The sequence below is a fragment of the Bombus vosnesenskii genome, unplaced genomic scaffold, assembly GCF_011952255.1.
Source record: "Bombus vosnesenskii isolate JDL3184/JDL3185 unplaced genomic scaffold, Bvos_JDL3184-5_v1.1 scf7180000014304, whole genome shotgun sequence".
NCBI lineage: Eukaryota > Metazoa > Arthropoda > Insecta > Hymenoptera > Apidae > Bombus > Bombus vosnesenskii.
In genome coordinates this window covers 23332-43499 of record NW_022883425.1, presented here as the reverse complement: position 1 = coordinate 43499, position 20168 = coordinate 23332, and the positions used below count along the sequence as shown (strand labels likewise).

The 20168-nt window shown below is 37.1% G+C and overlaps 1 protein-coding gene across 12 annotated transcripts; it reads right to left on the bottom strand.

Annotated features, from left to right (window-relative positions):
• Positions 1-3686: 3686 nt before the first annotated feature.
• Positions 3687-18479, bottom strand: LOC117239819. Of its 12 annotated transcripts, none has more exons than XM_033505653.1 (9): positions 18280-18468; positions 17651-17780; positions 17439-17487; positions 16192-16281; positions 16007-16088; positions 11658-11787; positions 11442-11490; positions 10195-10284; positions 4200-4289 (listed from the first exon to the last, which is right to left on the bottom strand). In XM_033505653.1, the coding sequence occupies exons 4-8, from the start codon at positions 16208-16210 to the stop codon at positions 10244-10246; spliced, it is 321 nt and encodes a 106-aa protein (XP_033361544.1). In that variant the 5' UTR covers positions 16211-16281; positions 17439-17487; positions 17651-17780; positions 18280-18468; the 3' UTR covers positions 4200-4289; positions 10195-10243. The 12 variants fall into 12 exon arrangements, 7 of the variants coding, with proteins under 7 accessions (XP_033361543.1, XP_033361544.1, XP_033361545.1 ...); XR_004494542.1 differs by lacking the exon at positions 4200-4289 and adding an exon at positions 9682-10091 and having other exon boundaries at positions 10172-10284; XM_033505651.1 differs by lacking the exon at positions 4200-4289 and adding an exon at positions 9682-10091 and having other exon boundaries at positions 18280-18462.
• Positions 18480-20168: the final 1689 nt, after the last annotated feature.

The window sequence follows — 20168 nt, the reverse complement described above, 5'->3', positions numbered from 1 at the left end:
TGGTTAAGATCGGAATTTTGGGCGCGTGACAACTCTTCGCGTGGACTAGCCATCGTTTCACAAAGCCGAGATTATATGTACACGTATATACAAGACTATCACTAAGCTTAAGAAATAATTAAGTCTATTAAATGATAAATTGGATGAACAATGAAGTCAATGTATAATATGATTTACGAATAATGAATTAATATACACTATTAACAATGTTTTGTCGGGTTCAAACTAATCCACGGCCAACGAGATAACTCTTTACTAAGCATAAAAAAATAATTTTAGGCGCAAAATATGATTGACGAGGAACGTTCGATGTGTCACTCTCCAAGGCAATCGCAAGAATGCCAGCCTCGTCTGCAATTCGATACGCACTCGTTAGAAGCATCGAGAAGTTGCGAACGCCGTCGCTAGGCAGTTTCTGCCAGGAGTTGGATTATTGATACAATGTATGTCCCATTGTCTCGGCACCTCCGAGGTAAGCTCACACATGGCTAGGCCCGCTCAAGAGACCGCATGCCACCACAATCACACTTCTCGGAAAATCCATACAACCACTCCAGACCACCGTTAGGCAAAACGCTTATCTCGTGACCGTGGCTACGTTCGGCGACAAATTGTCACCTCGAACCCAATCTCGCTATCACAAATTTTAAACACTTACTGCTATAATAAAATCTAGACTAAAGTACTAGAGGACATTCCCAAAATTTCCAAGGAAAGGCTTCGGCTTTCCTTTCACCTCCGACATATATAACGTATAATATTATACCATATAACGTTATACCATATAACGTATTACGTTATAACGTTCTACCATATAACGTATTACGTTGTAACGTAAGACATTATAACGTATTACGTTATAAACTTACACCATATAACGTTATACTATATAACTCCATAGGTTACAACGTTATAGTATATAACATATTACGTTATAACGTTATACCATATAACGTATTACGTTATAACGTTATACCATATAACATATTACGTTATAATGTTATAGCATATTGTTGCGTCCTGCAACACTCTACCTGGACCAGGCCATACACTGCGGGCCAGACAGACAGCAGATGTCCGCTCATACTTACGGTGTACCCTCAATAGCCTTAAGTGCCTGTCATATATACCAATAATTTTATTGCTTAGGCCCTTCAGACCGAACAAATATCTTTTTCTAAATCACTTTCTAAGGACTATTGTCTACCACGGCTGGACAACGGAGAGTTGGGTTTTCTCACGTGCGATGCTTCCTAATAGCAACTTTCTATTGAGGGCAGCTAAGACCTTTCCTAGTCCACCAACCTTCGTTTAACCAATTAGCAACGAATCCTATTTCCCTCACTCTCTTAGCCAAAATCGTCACAAACAAATACCATGGTACCATGCGCTAGACACACCCATCCCTAGCTTTCCTCTGCTATGGCATCATCACCGAACATCACTGATTCTTCAACCTTCAAACATTCAACATCCTTCGACCGGTTTTACAGCCGATGATCAGTCACTCACTTATCTTATACATACACACAAGCGTAACTATCTTCATCACAAAGTTGTTGGAATAAACGGTCATTTGCAACTCGTTACATCAGTGTCAAATTCAATTAACCACACCGATTATCCTAATCGAAATACGGGATCGATCATTTCGTGGCGTCGATTATCTAAACGTGACGGGAATTTACGACTCCTGTTGGCGTGTATCCTCGCGATCGCGTCTCTCAGAGAGTGGTCGAAACACCATATAACGTTATAATATATGACGCAATACGTAACAACGGTATACTACATAACGCTATACCGTATAACGTATTACGTTATAATGTTATAGCATATAACGTTATACTACATAACGTTATAATATATAACGTAATACGTTACGACGTTATCATATATAACTTAGTACGTTATAGCGTAATACCATATAACGTAATACGTTATAACGTTATACCATATAACATTACGTTATTTACGTATTATTATAACACGCTTATAAAATAACGCTTAGTTTTCGTGATAGTCGAATTATTGCGTTCTGCGAGCTGCTGTGTACGTTTCGACGCTGTAAGAGGCGTACACTACATCCGGTCTTTAGAGTTGAGTGAACAGAGCGCTTAAACGACGAAATGTCTGAAACAGGAACGAAATGACGCTTACTTGTCGTGAAGATAATGGAAGAGATAGAGCTTTGCTAGCTGCTATGCATGCTTCGACGATGGAAGATGCGAGCAGTACATTCGGCGAATAAAATGGAGCGAAAAGACCGTCTAAACGTCGAAATATCGCATAGAGGAACGAAGTAACGCTTGATTTTCGTGAAAATCGATGAATTATTGCGATTTGCGAGCTCCTGTGCTCGTTGGACGCTGAAAGTGGCGTGCACCATATTCGGCGTGTAAAATGGAGTGAAAGGAGTGTTTAAACGTCAAAAAATCGGGTACAGGAGCGAAATAACACATAGTCTCCGTGAAATTCGACGAATCTTTCTGTTTTGCGAGCCGCTGTGCTTGTTTCGACACCGAATGCGAGGTGCATTACGATCGGGGTGTAGAGTTGAGTGAAAAATGAGTCTAAACGTCTTAAATCCTCAAACAGGATCGTAATAACGCCTACTTTTCGTCAAAATCGACGAATGATTGTTTTCAGCGATCTGTGGGGCTTGTTTCGACGCAGAAACGGGCGTGCATTGCATTTGCAGTGTAAAACGGAGTGAAACGAGCGCTTAAACATCGAAGTTTCTCCAACGGGAAGGAAATGACAGCTAGTTTTCGTCAAAATCGACGAAATCATAGCGATGTGCGAGTTGTTGGGCTTGCTTCGGCGCCGAAACGGACGTGCATTACATTTGGCTTGTAAAATGGAGTGAAATGAGCCCTTGAACGTCGAAATTTCTCCAACGGGAAGGAAAAAACGACTAGTTTTCGTCAAAATCGACGATGTCATCGCGCTTTGCGTGCTGTAGGGCTTGTTTGGACGCTGAAACGGACGTGCATTACACTAGTCGTGCAAAATGGAGTGAAAAGAGCACTTAAACGTCGAAATTACTCCAACGGGAAGGAAATAATGACTAGTTTTCTTCAAAAATCGACAATATCATCGCGATTTGCGGGCTGTTGACCTTGTTTCGACGCTGAAACGGACGTGCATTACATTGGGCGTTTAAAATGGAGTGAAAGAGCGCATAAACGTCGAAATATCTCAAAAGGGAAGGAAATGACGGGTAGTTTTCGTTAAAATCGACGAAGTCATCGCGATTTGCGAGTTGTTGGGCTTGTCTCGACACTGAAACGACCGTGCATTATACTTGGCGTGTAAAATGGAGTGAAAAGAGCGCTTAAACGTCGAAATTTCTCCAACGGGAAGAAAATGACGGCTAGTGTCACGTCCCGCGCTACGCATGTGCCGTACCGAAAAACGAAAAACCGGAATATACAAATAACGCGAGCGACAATTCGAATATCCAAAACGAACACAATACAACGAAAATGTAAATTGTTTAAATAAAAGTTTAATTAAATGTAGGCATATATAGAGAATTAGTATACAAGGGCAAATAAGAGATAATAAAGTTAAAATAGGTACTCTAACGAAATAGTAAATATAGAGTACAACATAACCTATAATTTCATAATTCGACTAAGGATAAACTATGAAGGACCAATTAACCAAAAGTGACTCGCAAATTAATTAATAAATCACGACATAATACTATATTCAATCAGGATAACCTACAATTCGACAATTTAATCAAATCTCGTAATAACTTCATGAATAATTCAAAGGAAAGGAAAAAGGAATGGAACGATAGGAATACACACCTTTAAGGAATAAACAAAATATATCTTATATACAACTAGATATAAGATATATAAAACACCTAGGCATATTAACACACTTCAATAAACCAGGCACTATTGTCAGAATCCACACACGAAACGTCAAGATTAAAGAAAAAGGGATTCCACGAACAATACTCTCGAACAAGTTAAAACTAACAGAGTCGAAACAGACCACAAGAACGATTTCAAGAGACAACGGAGTACGGTAGTATATGGAACAACACTGCTTGTCGAATACTGCAGATAGTGGTAACCTAAAAGGAAAAAGGAAAATTACTATGCGTGTTCTAACTATTACTTAAATATAAAATGTGTAATTCAATAAAATAATTACAAAACAGTGGAAGTGGAAAATACCTCGTGAACAATTACTCATCGTAGAAGGAAGTGTATATGCGAAGACAGGTTATGTGTCCATATCCGTAGAACATAATCTACGACAGCCAGCTGAAACAAATGTAGGAATTAACTTTAATCGTTTCGATACAAAACATAATACTACTAAATGTTTATAATAATATTGTGCCTAAACCAAAGGAAGTGTGACACTGCTTATCAAATTATGCAGATAGTAGAAACGTAAAAGAAAAAGGAAAATTACTATGTGTGTGTTCTAACCATCATTTAAATACACAACATGTTAATTCAATATAATAATTAAAAGCAGTGAAAGTTAAAAGCACCTAGTGCACAATTAATCATCGTAGAAGGAAACGTACATGCAGGAATTTCGCAGAAACAAGTTGTGGACCCACTCCGTAGAACATAGTATACGACTGTCAGCAGAAACGAATGAATGAACTAACCTCAATTGCCTTAATATATATGGAAGAGAATAATACTATTAAAGACTTGCAATAATATTTCAATTAAACTAAATGAAGCATGATAACAATCAATAATTGATGCTCGACAACAGGCCTACAGTTCGCTAATGGAAAATAAAACCGAAAAAATCAAGAAAATTAATGACACTATAACGAAATAACTCAGCGTTGATATAGTGGTCTTTAATAAGAAGAAATAAAATCAGTTAATAAGTGCAGGAAGAGTTAAGAAATAACTAAGATACATTAAGTGAGTGACAACGATAATTTACTATTCACATCAAAGAAGTTTATACAAGGGTCAACGCAGTGATGAGAAGCCAACTACCAAATTGGAGTAAATGTGTACGAAGAATCAAAGTTGATATTACTGGAATGATCAAGAAGACGTGAGAAAATTAGAAAGTCAAAAATTAGTGACATTATAACAAACGATTCGACACCGACAGAATGGTCTTAGCAAACAAGAAAAGGTATCTTATAAGTTAACAAGGCTTGTATGCAACCAATCATCGTTAAAGGAAATGTACATGCAGGAACTCCACGAGAATGGGCTACGGATCCAACTTTGCAAAACATAATATACGACAGTATGAAGATATCGAAGGTAATAAATACCGAGGTAACCAATCATAACCTAAAAAGGGGAAGAATGTTGTAAACCATCTTGGAATTGAAATTGATAATAATAAGAAGCTCGTTACTCACATCAGAAGATATACATTAAAACCGACGCAGTTACAAGAAACCTACTACCAAACTTAAGTGAATACTTACGGAATACTGAACCAGATACTACAGAAACAGTCAAGGCAGCAACAAGAAACTGGAAAACCAAGGAAATATTCTGACATTATAACAAAACAATTCGATGTTAGCGAAGCGGTCTTAGCAAACAAGATAGTGGATGGACTATTTTACTATACATATATTACAAAATATAGTGCTTTATATATATATATATATATATATATATATATAAAACTTACAATTCTAGGATAAGTAGAAGTAGTCTTGATAAGTGTTAGACATGTAACGAAGAACCAGAAGATACCAAATGCGCACCATGTAACCGTTCCAAGTAAAGGACTCAGCGATGAAGGATTAGAATTGTAGAACCTATAAACAATAAAGATTTTAATTAGCAATGTATAAGATTAGCTCCTAAATTCTATGTAAAGACTGAAAATTACACGCACAAAGTAACGACAACTTCATAACAAAGAAACAGAAAATAGCCAATAATATAGGAATAGGTTATGAATTAATCAAAACTGATGAACTGAGTATCAACGACAAACGCGATTAAGATAAAAAGTAATTATATTGTACTAAGCTAATATAGCATAATTGTATTAAGTCTGGCGTAGAGTCACTTATTTCCGAACATTGCGAGACGCATTCCTTCCAATCTCGATCGTCATCGCCTACATCATACGATAGCGTTTGTCATAAATTGTATTATGTTAATCGCCCGAACGAGCAAAAATTAGCTTTCGCCATTACTCCTATCGGCACAAATAAATCTTACCCTACTAAACATTTGTAAACTTATCCGATTAGAAGTTCGAGTATTTACTATATCTACATATATATTTATTGTACACCACCATATACTATTTCTATATTTGTATCCGATGATACCTATAACCGACATCGTAACACCTTTAATTGACAAAAATCGAATAAATTATAACATATTTACATCAATATAACTCAATCGGACGAAATAAATATATTTGTCAATATCAATTGTCTATTCCGAATAACTTTAATCCTCTCCCGTGCCAGTACTCCTGCGCATAGCAGGTTAGCCGAAAGTGGAATTCATTTGCCAGTTGCATTAAACGTTAGTTAACGCTACCCATTATACGTAAATTACCGGATAAAACTCTTACGAAGTTCAGGAAATACGCGACAGACGAAGGTACAAAGATTTGTTTTCCTACAGCCAAGAAGGTGCGATATATAAATCACCGCGATTTGCGACATGTTGCGCTTGTGTCGACGCTGAAACCGTCGTGCATTACATTTGGCGTGTAAAATGGTGTGAAAAGAGCGCTTAAAGTTCTAAATATCGCCAACGGGAAGGAAATGACGGTTAGTTTTCGTCGAAGTCGAAGAAATCATCGCGATTTGCGAGCTGTCGGGCTTGTTTCGATGCTGAAACGGGCGTTCGTTATACCTGGCGTTTAAAATGGAGTAAAAAGGGCGCCTAAACGTCGAAATATCTCAAACGGGATGGAAATGATGCCTAATTATCATTAAAATCGAAGAAATCATCGCGATTTGCGACTTGCTGGACGTGTTTCGATGCTCAAACAGTCGTTCATTCCATTTGGCATGTAAATTACAGTGAGATGAGTGTTTAAACGTCGAAATATCTTCAACGGAAAGGAAATGACAGCTAGATATCGTCAAAATCGACGAAATCATCGCGATTTGCGAGCTGTTTTGCTTGTATCGACGCTGAAACGGGCGTGCATTACATTTGCAGTGTAAAACGGAGTGAAGCGAGCGCTTAAACGTCGAAATATCTCCAACAGGAAGGAAATGACTGTTAGTTTAAGTCAAAATCGAAAAAATCATCGTGATTTGCGAGTTGTTGGGATTGTTTCGACGTAGAAACGGGCGTGCATTACATTTGCAGTGTGAGATGGAGCGAAACGTGCGCTTAAACGCCGAAATATCTCCAATGGGAAGGAAATGACTGTTAGTTTTCTTCAAAATCGACGAAAACATCGCGATTCGCGAGCTGTTGGTATTGTTTCGACGAAGAAACGGGCGTGCATTGCATTTGCAGTGTAAAACGGAGTGAAACGAGCGCTTAAACGTCGAAATATCTCCAACGGGTAGAAAAAGACAGTTAGTTTTCGTCAAAATCGACGAAATCTTTTCGATTTGCGAGCTGTTGGTCTTCTCCCGACGCAGAGACGGGAGTGCATTACGTTTGCAGTGTAAAATGGAGTTCAACGAGCGCTTAAACGTCGAAATATCTCCAACGGGAAGGAAATAATAGTCAATTCTCGTCAGAATCGACGAAATCCTCGCGATTTGCTACCAGTTTCGCTTGTTTCGACTCATAAACGGTAGTGCATTGCATTTGCAGTGTAAAATGGAGTTTAACGAGCGCTTAAACGTCGAAATATCTCCAACGGGTAGAAAATGACAGTTAGTTTTCGTCAAAATCGACGAAATCTTTTCGATTTGCGAGCTGTTGGTCTTCTCCCGACGCAGAGACGGGAGTGCATTATGTTTGCAGTGTAAAATGGAGTTCAACGAGCGCTTAAACGTCGAAATATCTCCAACGGGAAGGAAACAACGGCTATTTTTCGTCAAACTCGACGAAATCATCGCTATTTGCGAGCTATTTTGATTGTTTCGACGCTTAAACGGTAGTGCGTTACATTTGCAGTGTAGAACGGAGTGAAATGAACGCTTAAACGTCGAAATATCTCCAACGGGAAGGAAACAACGGCTATTTTTCGTCAAAATCGACGAAATCATCGCGATTTGCGAGCTATTTTGTTTGTTTCAACGCCTAAACGGTAGTGCGTTACATTTGCAGTGTAAAACGGAGTGAAATGAGCGCTCAAAGGTCGCAATATCTCCAACCGGAAGGAAATGACGGCTAGATTTCATCAAAATCGTCGAAATCCTCGCGACTTGCTACCAGTTTCGCTTGTTTCGACTCTTAAACGGTAGTGCATTGCATTTGCAGTGTAAAATGGAGTTTAACGAGCGCTTAAACGTCGAAATATCTCCAACGGGTAGAAAATGACAGTTAGTTTTCGTCAAAATCGACGAAATCTTTTCGATTTGCGAGATGTTGGTCTTCTCCCGACGCAGAGACGGGAGTGCATTACGTTTGCAGTGTAAAATGGAGTTCAACGAGCGCTTAAACGTCGAAATATCTCCAATGGGAAGGAAATGATAGTTAGTTTTCGTCAAAATCGGCGAAATCTTCGCGATTTGCGAGCTATTTTACTTGTTTCAACGCTGAAACGGGCGTGCATTGCATTTGCAGTGTAAAACGGAGTGAAACGAGCGCTTAAACGTCGAAGTTTCTCCAACGGGAAGGAAATGACAGCTAGTTTTCGTCAAAATCGACGAAATCATAGCGATGTGCGAGTTGTTGGGCTTGCTTCGGCGCCGAAACGGACGTGCATTACATTTGGCTTGTAAAATGGAGTGAAATGAGCCCTTGAACGTCGAAATTTCTCCAACGGGAAGGAAAAAACGACTAGTTTTCGTCAAAATCGACGATGTCATCGCGCTTTGCGTGCTGTAGGGCTTGTTTGGACGCTGAAACGGACGTGCATTACACTAGTCGTGCAAAATGGAGTGAAAAGAGCACTTAAACGTCGAAATTACTCCAACGGGAAGGAAATAATGACTAGTTTTCTTCAAAAATCGACAATATCATCGCGATTTGCGGGCTGTTGACCTTGTTTCGACGCTGAAACGGACGTGCATTACATTGGGCGTTTAAAATGGAGTGAAAGAGCGCATAAACGTCGAAATATCTCAAAAGGGAAGGAAATGACGGGTAGTTTTCGTTAAAATCGACGAAGTCATCGCGATTTGCGAGTTGTTGGGCTTGTCTCGACACTGAAACGACCGTGCATTATACTTGGCGTGTAAAATGGAGTGAAAAGAGCGCTTAAACGTCGAAATTTCTCCAACGGGAAGAAAATGACGGCTAGTGTCACGTCCCGCGCTACGCATGTGCCGTACCGAAAAACGAAAAACCGGAATATACAAATAACGCGAGCGACAATTCGAATATCCAAAACGAACACAATACAACGAAAATGTAAATTGTTTAAATAAAAGTTTAATTAAATGTAGGCATATATAGAGAATTAGTATACAAGGGCAAATAAGAGATAATAAAGTTAAAATAGGTACTCTAACGAAATAGTAAATATAGAGTACAACATAACCTATAATTTCATAATTCGACTAAGGATAAACTATGAAGGACCAATTAACCAAAAGTGACTCGCAAATTAATTAATAAATCACGACATAATACTATATTCAATCAGGATAACCTACAATTCGACAATTTAATCAAATCTCGTAATAACTTCATGAATAATTCAAAGGAAAGGAAAAAGGAATGGAACGATAGGAATACACACCTTTAAGGAATAAACAAAATATATCTTATATACAACTAGATATAAGATATATAAAACACCTAGGCATATTAACACACTTCAATAAACCAGGCACTATTGTCAGAATCCACACACGAAACGTCAAGATTAAAGAAAAAGGGATTCCACGAACAATACTCTCGAACAAGTTAAAACTAACAGAGTCGAAACAGACCACAAGAACGATTTCAAGAGACAACGGAGTACGGTAGTATATGGAACAACACTGCTTGTCGAATACTGCAGATAGTGGTAACCTAAAAGGAAAAAGGAAAATTACTATGCGTGTTCTAACTATTACTTAAATATAAAATGTGTAATTCAATAAAATAATTACAAAACAGTGGAAGTGGAAAATACCTCGTGAACAATTACTCATCGTAGAAGGAAGTGTATATGCGAAGACAGGTTATGTGTCCATATCCGTAGAACATAATCTACGACAGCCAGCTGAAACAAATGTAGGAATTAACTTTAATCGTTTCGATACAAAACATAATACTACTAAATGTTTATAATAATATTGTGCCTAAACCAAAGGAAGTGTGACACTGCTTATCAAATTATGCAGATAGTAGAAACGTAAAAGAAAAAGGAAAATTACTATGTGTGTGTTCTAACCATCATTTAAATACACAACATGTTAATTCAATATAATAATTAAAAGCAGTGAAAGTTAAAAGCACCTAGTGCACAATTAATCATCGTAGAAGGAAACGTACATGCAGGAATTTCGCAGAAACAAGTTGTGGACCCACTCCGTAGAACATAGTATACGACTGTCAGCAGAAACGAATGAATGAACTAACCTCAATTGCCTTAATATATATGGAAGAGAATAATACTATTAAAGACTTGCAATAATATTTCAATTAAACTAAATGAAGCATGATAACAATCAATAATTGATGCTCGACAACAGGCCTACAGTTCGCTAATGGAAAATAAAACCGAAAAAATCAAGAAAATTAATGACACTATAACGAAATAACTCAGCGTTGATATAGTGGTCTTTAATAAGAAGAAATAAAATCAGTTAATAAGTGCAGGAAGAGTTAAGAAATAACTAAGATACATTAAGTGAGTGACAACGATAATTTACTATTCACATCAAAGAAGTTTATACAAGGGTCAACGCAGTGATGAGAAGCCAACTACCAAATTGGAGTAAATGTGTACGAAGAATCAAAGTTGATATTACTGGAATGATCAAGAAGACGTGAGAAAATTAGAAAGTCAAAAATTAGTGACATTATAACAAACGATTCGACACCGACAGAATGGTCTTAGCAAACAAGAAAAGGTATCTTATAAGTTAACAAGGCTTGTATGCAACCAATCATCGTTAAAGGAAATGTACATGCAGGAACTCCACGAGAATGGGCTACGGATCCAACTTTGCAAAACATAATATACGACAGTATGAAGATATCGAAGGTAATAAATACCGAGGTAACCAATCATAACCTAAAAAGGGGAAGAATGTTGTAAACCATCTTGGAATTGAAATTGATAATAATAAGAAGCTCGTTACTCACATCAGAAGATATACATTAAAACCGACGCAGTTACAAGAAACCTACTACCAAACTTAAGTGAATACTTACGGAATACTGAACCAGATACTACAGAAACAGTCAAGGCAGCAACAAGAAACTGGAAAACCAAGGAAATATTCTGACATTATAACAAAACAATTCGATGTTAGCGAAGCGGTCTTAGCAAACAAGATAGTGGATGGACTATTTTACTATACATATATTACAAAATATAGTGCTTTATATATATATATATATATATATATATATATATATAAAACTTACAATTCTAGGATAAGTAGAAGTAGTCTTGATAAGTGTTAGACATGTAACGAAGAACCAGAAGATACCAAATGCGCACCATGTAACCGTTCCAAGTAAAGGACTCAGCGATGAAGGATTAGAATTGTAGAACCTATAAACAATAAAGATTTTAATTAGCAATGTATAAGATTAGCTCCTAAATTCTATGTAAAGACTGAAAATTACACGCACAAAGTAACGACAACTTCATAACAAAGAAACAGAAAATAGCCAATAATATAGGAATAGGTTATGAATTAATCAAAACTGATGAACTGAGTATCAACGACAAACGCGATTAAGATAAAAAGTAATTATATTGTACTAAGCTAATATAGCATAATTGTATTAAGTCTGGCGTAGAGTCACTTATTTCCGAACATTGCGAGACGCATTCCTTCCAATCTCGATCGTCATCGCCTACATCATACGATAGCGTTTGTCATAAATTGTATTATGTTAATCGCCCGAACGAGCAAAAATTAGCTTTCGCCATTACTCCTATCGGCACAAATAAATCTTACCCTACTAAACATTTGTAAACTTATCCGATTAGAAGTTCGAGTATTTACTATATCTACATATATATTTATTGTACACCACCATATACTATTTCTATATTTGTATCCGATGATACCTATAACCGACATCGTAACACCTTTAATTGACAAAAATCGAATAAATTATAACATATTTACATCAATATAACTCAATCGGACGAAATAAATATATTTGTCAATATCAATTGTCTATTCCGAATAACTTTAATCCTCTCCCGTGCCAGTACTCCTGCGCATAGCAGGTTAGCCGAAAGTGGAATTCATTTGCCAGTTGCATTAAACGTTAGTTAACGCTACCCATTATACGTAAATTACCGGATAAAACTCTTACGAAGTTCAGGAAATACGCGACAGACGAAGGTACAAAGATTTGTTTTCCTACAGCCAAGAAGGTGCGATATATAAATCACCGCGATTTGCGACATGTTGCGCTTGTGTCGACGCTGAAACCGTCGTGCATTACATTTGGCGTGTAAAATGGTGTGAAAAGAGCGCTTAAAGTTCTAAATATCGCCAACGGGAAGGAAATGACGGTTAGTTTTCGTCGAAGTCGAAGAAATCATCGCGATTTGCGAGCTGTCGGGCTTGTTTCGATGCTGAAACGGGCGTTCGTTATACCTGGCGTTTAAAATGGAGTAAAAAGGGCGCCTAAACGTCGAAATATCTCAAACGGGATGGAAATGATGCCTAATTATCATTAAAATCGAAGAAATCATCGCGATTTGCGACTTGCTGGACGTGTTTCGATGCTCAAACAGTCGTTCATTCCATTTGGCATGTAAATTACAGTGAGATGAGTGTTTAAACGTCGAAATATCTTCAACGGAAAGGAAATGACAGCTAGATATCGTCAAAATCGACGAAATCATCGCGATTTGCGAGCTGTTTTGCTTGTATCGACGCTGAAACGGGCGTGCATTACATTTGCAGTGTAAAACGGAGTGAAGCGAGCGCTTAAACGTCGAAATATCTCCAACAGGAAGGAAATGACTGTTAGTTTAAGTCAAAATCGAAAAAATCATCGTGATTTGCGAGTTGTTGGGATTGTTTCGACGTAGAAACGGGCGTGCATTACATTTGCAGTGTGAGATGGAGCGAAACGTGCGCTTAAACGTCGAAATATCTCCAACGGGAAGGAAACAACGGCTATTTTTCGTCAAAATCGACGAAATCATCGCGATTTGCGTGCTATTCTGCTTGTTTCGACGCTTAAACGGTAGTGCAATGCATTTGCACTGTAAAATGGAGTTCAACGAGCGCTTAAACGTCGAAATATCTCCAACGGGAAGGAAATGACAGTTAGTTTTCGTCAAAATACGAAATCTTTGCGATTTGCGAGCTGTTGGTCTTCTCCCGACGCAGAGACGGGAGTGCATTACGTTTGCAGTGTAAAATGGAGTTCAACGAGCGCTTAAACGTCGAAATATCTCCAACGGGAAGGAAATGATAGTTAATTTTCATCGAAATCGACGAAATCTTCGCGATTTGCGAGCTATTTTCAATGTTTCGACGCTTAAACGGTAGTGCATTGCATTTGCACTGTAAAATGCAGATCAACGAGCGCTTAAACGTCGAAATATCTCCAACGGGAAGGAAATGACAGTCAATTTTCCTCAAAATCGACGAAATCTTCGCGATTTGAGAGCTATTTTGATTGTTTCGACGCTTAAGCGGTAGTGCATTGCATTTGCACTGTAAAATGGAGTTCAACGAGCGCTTAAACGTCGAAATATCTCCAACGGGAAGGAAATGACAGTTAATTTTCGTCAAAATCGACGAAATCTTCGCGATTTGCGAGCTATTTTGATTGTTTCGACGCTTAAACGGTAGTGCATTGCATTTGCACTGTAAAATGGAGTTCAACGAGCGCTTAAACGTCGAAATATCTCCAACGGGAAGGAAATGACAGTTAGTTTTCATCAAAATCGACGAAATCTTCGCGATTTGCGAGCTATTTTGCTTGTTTCGACGCTTAAACGGTAGTGCATTGCATTTGCACTGTGAAATGGAGTTCAACGAGCGCTTAGACGTCGAAATATCTCCAGCGGGAAGGAAATGACAGTCAATTTTCGTCAAAATCGACGAAATCCTCGCGATTTGCTACCAGTTTCGCTTGTTTCGGCTCTTAAACGGTAGTGCATTGCATTTGCAGTGTAAAATGGAGTTTAACGAGCGCTTAAACGTCGAAATATCTCCAACGGGTAGAAAATGACAGTTAGTTTTCGTCAAAATCGACGAAATCTTTTCGATTTGCGAGATGTTGGTCTTCTCCCGACGCAGAGACGGGAGTGCATTACGTTTGCAGTGTAAAATGGAGTTCAACGAGCGCTTAAACGTCGAAATATCTCCAACGGGAAGGAAATGATAGTTAGTTTTCGTCAAAATCGGCAAAATCTTCGCGATTTGCGAGCTATTTTACTTGTTTCAACGCTGAAACGGGCGTGCATTGCATTTGCAGTGTAAAACGGAGTGAAACGAGCGCTTAAACGTCGAAGTTTCTCCAACGGGAAGGAAATGACAGCTAGTTTTCGTCAAAATCGACGAAATCATAGCGATGTGCGAGTTGTTGGGCTTGCTTCGGCGCCGAAACGGACGTGCATTACATTTGGCTTGTAAAATGGAGTGAAATGAGCCCTTGAACGTCGAAATTTCTCCAACGGGAAGGAAAAAACGACTAGTTTTCGTCAAAATCGACGATGTCATCGCGCTTTGCGTGCTGTAGGGCTTGTTTGGACGCTGAAACGGACGTGCATTACACTAGTCGTGCAAAATGGAGTGAAAAGAGCACTTAAACGTCGAAATTACTCCAACGGGAAGGAAATAATGACTAGTTTTCTTCAAAAATCGACAATATCATCGCGATTTGCGGGCTGTTGACCTTGTTTCGACGCTGAAACGGACGTGCATTACATTGGGCGTTTAAAATGGAGTGAAAGAGCGCATAAACGTCGAAATATCTCAAAAGGGAAGGAAATGACGGGTAGTTTTCGTTAAAATCGACGAAGTCATCGCGATTTGCGAGTTGTTGGGCTTGTCTCGACACTGAAACGACCGTGCATTATACTTGGCGTGTAAAATGGAGTGAAAAGAGCGCTTAAACGTCGAAATTTCTCCAACGGGAAGAAAATGACGGCTAGTGTCACGTCCCGCGCTACGCATGTGCCGTACCGAAAAACGAAAAACCGGAATATACAAATAACGCGAGCGACAATTCGAATATCCAAAACGAACACAATACAACGAAAATGTAAATTGTTTAAATAAAAGTTTAATTAAATGTAGGCATATATAGAGAATTAGTATACAAGGGCAAATAAGAGATAATAAAGTTAAAATAGGTACTCTAACGAAATAGTAAATATAGAGTACAACATAACCTATAATTTCATAATTCGACTAAGGATAAACTATGAAGGACCAATTAACCAAAAGTGACTCGCAAATTAATTAATAAATCACGACATAATACTATATTCAATCAGGATAACCTACAATTCGACAATTTAATCAAATCTCGTAATAACTTCATGAATAATTCAAAGGAAAGGAAAAAGGAATGGAACGATAGGAATACACACCTTTAAGGAATAAACAAAATATATCTTATATACAACTAGATATAAGATATATAAAACACCTAGGCATATTAACACACTTCAATAAACCAGGCACTATTGTCAGAATCCACACACGAAACGTCAAGATTAAAGAAAAAGGGATTCCACGAACAATACTCTCGAACAAGTTAAAACTAACAGAGTCGAAACAGACCACAAGAACGATTTCAAGAGACAACGGAGTACGGTAGTATATGGAACAACACTGCTTGTCGAATACTGCAGATAGTGGTAACCTAAAAGGAAAAAGGAAAATTACTATGCGTGTTCTAACTATTACTTAAATATAAAATGTGTAATTCAATAAAATAATTACAAAACAGTGGAAGTGGAAAATACCTCGTGAACAATTACTCATCGTAGAAGGAAGTGTATATGCGAAGACAGGTTATGTGTCCATATCCGTAGAACATAATCTACGACAGCCAGCTGAAACAAATGTAGGAATTAACTTTAATCGTTTCGATACAAAACATAATACTACTAAATGTTTATAATAATATTGTGCCTAAACCAAAGGAAGTGTGACACTGCTTATCAAATTATGCAGATAGTAGAAACGTAAAAGAAAAAGGAAAATTACTATGTGTGTGTTCTAACCATCATTTAAATACACAACATGTTAATTCAATATAATAATTAAAAGCAGTGAAAGTTAAAAGCACCTAGTGCACAATTAATCATCGTAGAAGGAAACGTACATGCAGGAATTTCGCAGAAACAAGTTGTGGACCCACTCCGTAGAACATAGTATACGACTGTCAGCAGAAACGAATGAATGAACTAACCTCAATTGCCTTAATATATATGGAAGAGAATAATACTATTAAAGACTTGCAATAATATTTCAATTAAACTAAATGAAGCATGATAACAATCAATAATTGATGCTCGACAACAGGCCTACAGTTCGCTAATGGAAAATAAAACCGAAAAAATCAAGAAAATTAATGACACTATAACGAAATAACTCAGCGTTGATATAGTGGTCTTTAATAAGAAGAAATAAAATCAGTTAATAAGTGCAGGAAGAGTTAAGAAATAACTAAGATACATTAAGTGAGTGACAACGATAATTTACTATTCACATCAAAGAAGTTTATACAAGGGTCAACGCAGTGATGAGAAGCCAACTACCAAATTGGAGTAAATGTGTACGAAGAATCAAAGTTGATATTACTGGAATGATCAAGAAGACGTGAGAAAATTAGAAAGTCAAAAATTAGTGACATTATAACAAACGATTCGACACCGACAGAATGGTCTTAGCAAACAAGAAAAGGTATCTTATAAGTTAACAAGGCTTGTATGCAACCAATCATCGTTAAAGGAAATGTACATGCAGGAACTCCACGAGAATGGGCTACGGATCCAACTTTGCAAAACATAATATACGACAGTATGAAGATATCGAAGGTAATAAATACCGAGGTAACCAATCATAACCTAAAAAGGGGAAGAATGTTGTAAACCATCTTGGAATTGAAATTGATAATAATAAGAAGCTCGTTACTCACATCAGAAGATATACATTAAAACCGACGCAGTTACAAGAAACCTACTACCAAACTTAAGTGAATACTTACGGAATACTGAACCAGATACTACAGAAACAGTCAAGGCAGCAACAAGAAACTGGAAAACCAAGGAAATATTCTGACATTATAACAAAACAATTCGATGTTAGCGAAGCGGTCTTAGCAAACAAGATAGTGGATGGACTATTTTACTATACATATATTACAAAATATAGTGCTTTATATATATATATATATATATATATATATATAAAACTTACAATTCTAGGATAAGTAGAAGTAGTCTTGATAAGTGTTAGACATGTAACGAAGAACCAGAAGATACCAAATGCGCACCATGTAACCGTTCCAAGTAAAGGACTCAGCGATGAAGGATTAGAATTGTAGAACCTATAAACAATAAAGATTTTAATTAGCAATGTATAAGATTAGCTCCTAAATTCTATGTAAAGACTGCAAATTACACGCACAAAGTAACGACAACTTCATAACAAAGAAACAGAAAATAGCCAATAATATAGGAATAGGTTATGAATTAATCAAAACTGATGAACTGAGTATCAACGACAAACGCGATTAAGATAAAAAGTAATTATATTGTACTAAGCTAATATAGCATAATTGTATTAAGTCTGGCGTAGAGAAATAAGGTTATGTTACGCAGTAGAACTGGTAATAACAAACTATGCACATATTACTATCAAATTAATTAAGCGAACACTCTATAGAAATAAACCACTCGAAACACAACAATAAAACAGTGCTATTGATAAATTATAAAAATTAACAATAACACAATCCACATGTTATTATATTAAAGTAACACATAGTATATATACACATTATAATGATTACACAAACAATACTATTGTCATTTAAAAATTCTAACTGCGCTAAAATAGAGGAAAATAAGCAACGGACGAATAATTGTTTCAGTATTAAACAAATTAAGGACACGTCACTACACTTTTACTAGGGACATTCACGAGTGGCCATCTTGGATTGTTGTGATAGCTCTTACACGTGCGCATCGGAATACATGCAATAATTACACACATTAAATAAATGCAAAATAATATTATTCCCTCTGCAATTATACGTCAACTATTAAAATAAAGTCGCAAATAATAAACGGATAAATAATAGATTTCACATTAATAAAATGTCACTGTATACTAGGGACATTCACAGGCGGCCATTTTGGATAATCAACACGTGCATATAGTAATCTTTATGCGTTACAAAATAAATTATATTTTCAACGAAGGAATAAATATTTAATAAATGATAATAAAGTGAAAGATCGTAACAAAGAAAGAACAAATAATGATCAATACTACGTAACGCAAGAATATTAGAAATTAATAGAAACCAGCCGTGAGAAACAAACCATGAAATAATATATTAAGCTTACTATTATAAAAAAAAAAATGATATTTTAACGCATAAGAAGACTCGGCAAATACTAAGTTGCCACGCGCCTTGAACGATTCACTGGCATCAGCAAGGAAGTTACCAGATACATCGCAGATGCAACTTCAGCAAGGACAAGTTGCACGCGCCTGCCACGTTCCACTGGCATCAGTAAGGAAGTTCTGGGAAACATCGCAGACGCAACATTAGCAAAATACGAGCTATTACGATACCTACATTTTATCACACATCTTGCATGTCCCTAACCAACGAAATACGAGAAATTAAGAAGACGAAACTTCAGCAGCATCTACGTGTCTCAAGGATACGAGAAATTAGGAATAGCGTAAATAAGATAATCAAGAAGACGAAACTTCAGCACAATCCGCGAAAGTAGACAGTTACAAAATTCCTGATTTGTCACGTAGCAATGCTGTGATTCCCATAGAGATGATTCATCACGTGACAATTAGGATATTATAAATAAGCGGGAATAACATAGAGTAGAAGAGTCCTTATTTAAAATTCAGACCATTCACATCGTCACTCTGTCCGTCGAAATCGAATATTAGAAAAGTTAAATAGTTTCAAGAGTCCTTATTTAAAATTCAGACCATTCACATCGTCACTCTGTCCGTCGAAATCAAATATTAAAAAAGTTAAATAGTTTCAAGAGTCTTCATCCAAAATTCAAATCGTTCACATCGTCACTCTGTCCGTCGAAATCGAATATTAAAAATGGCTTCAAAAAATCATCATTCGAATTAAGCATTCGTATTGTCACTTCATCTGCGAAATCAAAGTTAATTGTCAAAATTCGATACATCACCAAGTCATACATACCGCCGATCAACTTTACATCTAATCAAGGTAGGAAATTTGAAATTGTATATCCTCTTCTCTTTTAATTTGCAGTCGAACAAAGTTGTCTCTGAACAAAAGCACCCGTCGGTAGCTATAGTTGACAGATAAAACTATCAAGCACACAATTTACGTAGATTTCATCCGAACGTCTTGAATTCACGATAATTATTCTCTGTGTCGATCAGTGATTACGGATTGTTCACAGAAAATATAGTTACAAAATTTAAGTAAACGTTCTTGGCCAAGATTTAATAAATTGTCTGGAATAAAACAACTTTATCAAATTTCGATCTATTTCGTTTACAATTGTTCGCTGTATCAACCAGTGATTACGGTGTTTTCAACGCAGAGAACATCTATGGTTTTTCGTTTTCCTCTTCCCATCGTTAGCAGATTGCTCATCCTTGGGCGAGGCCTACGAAGCCACACTGATTGTCCACAGTGAACCCAGTTGCCAATTAAAATAATCATTTTTCGCTTACGACTCCACTAGTTGCCAAG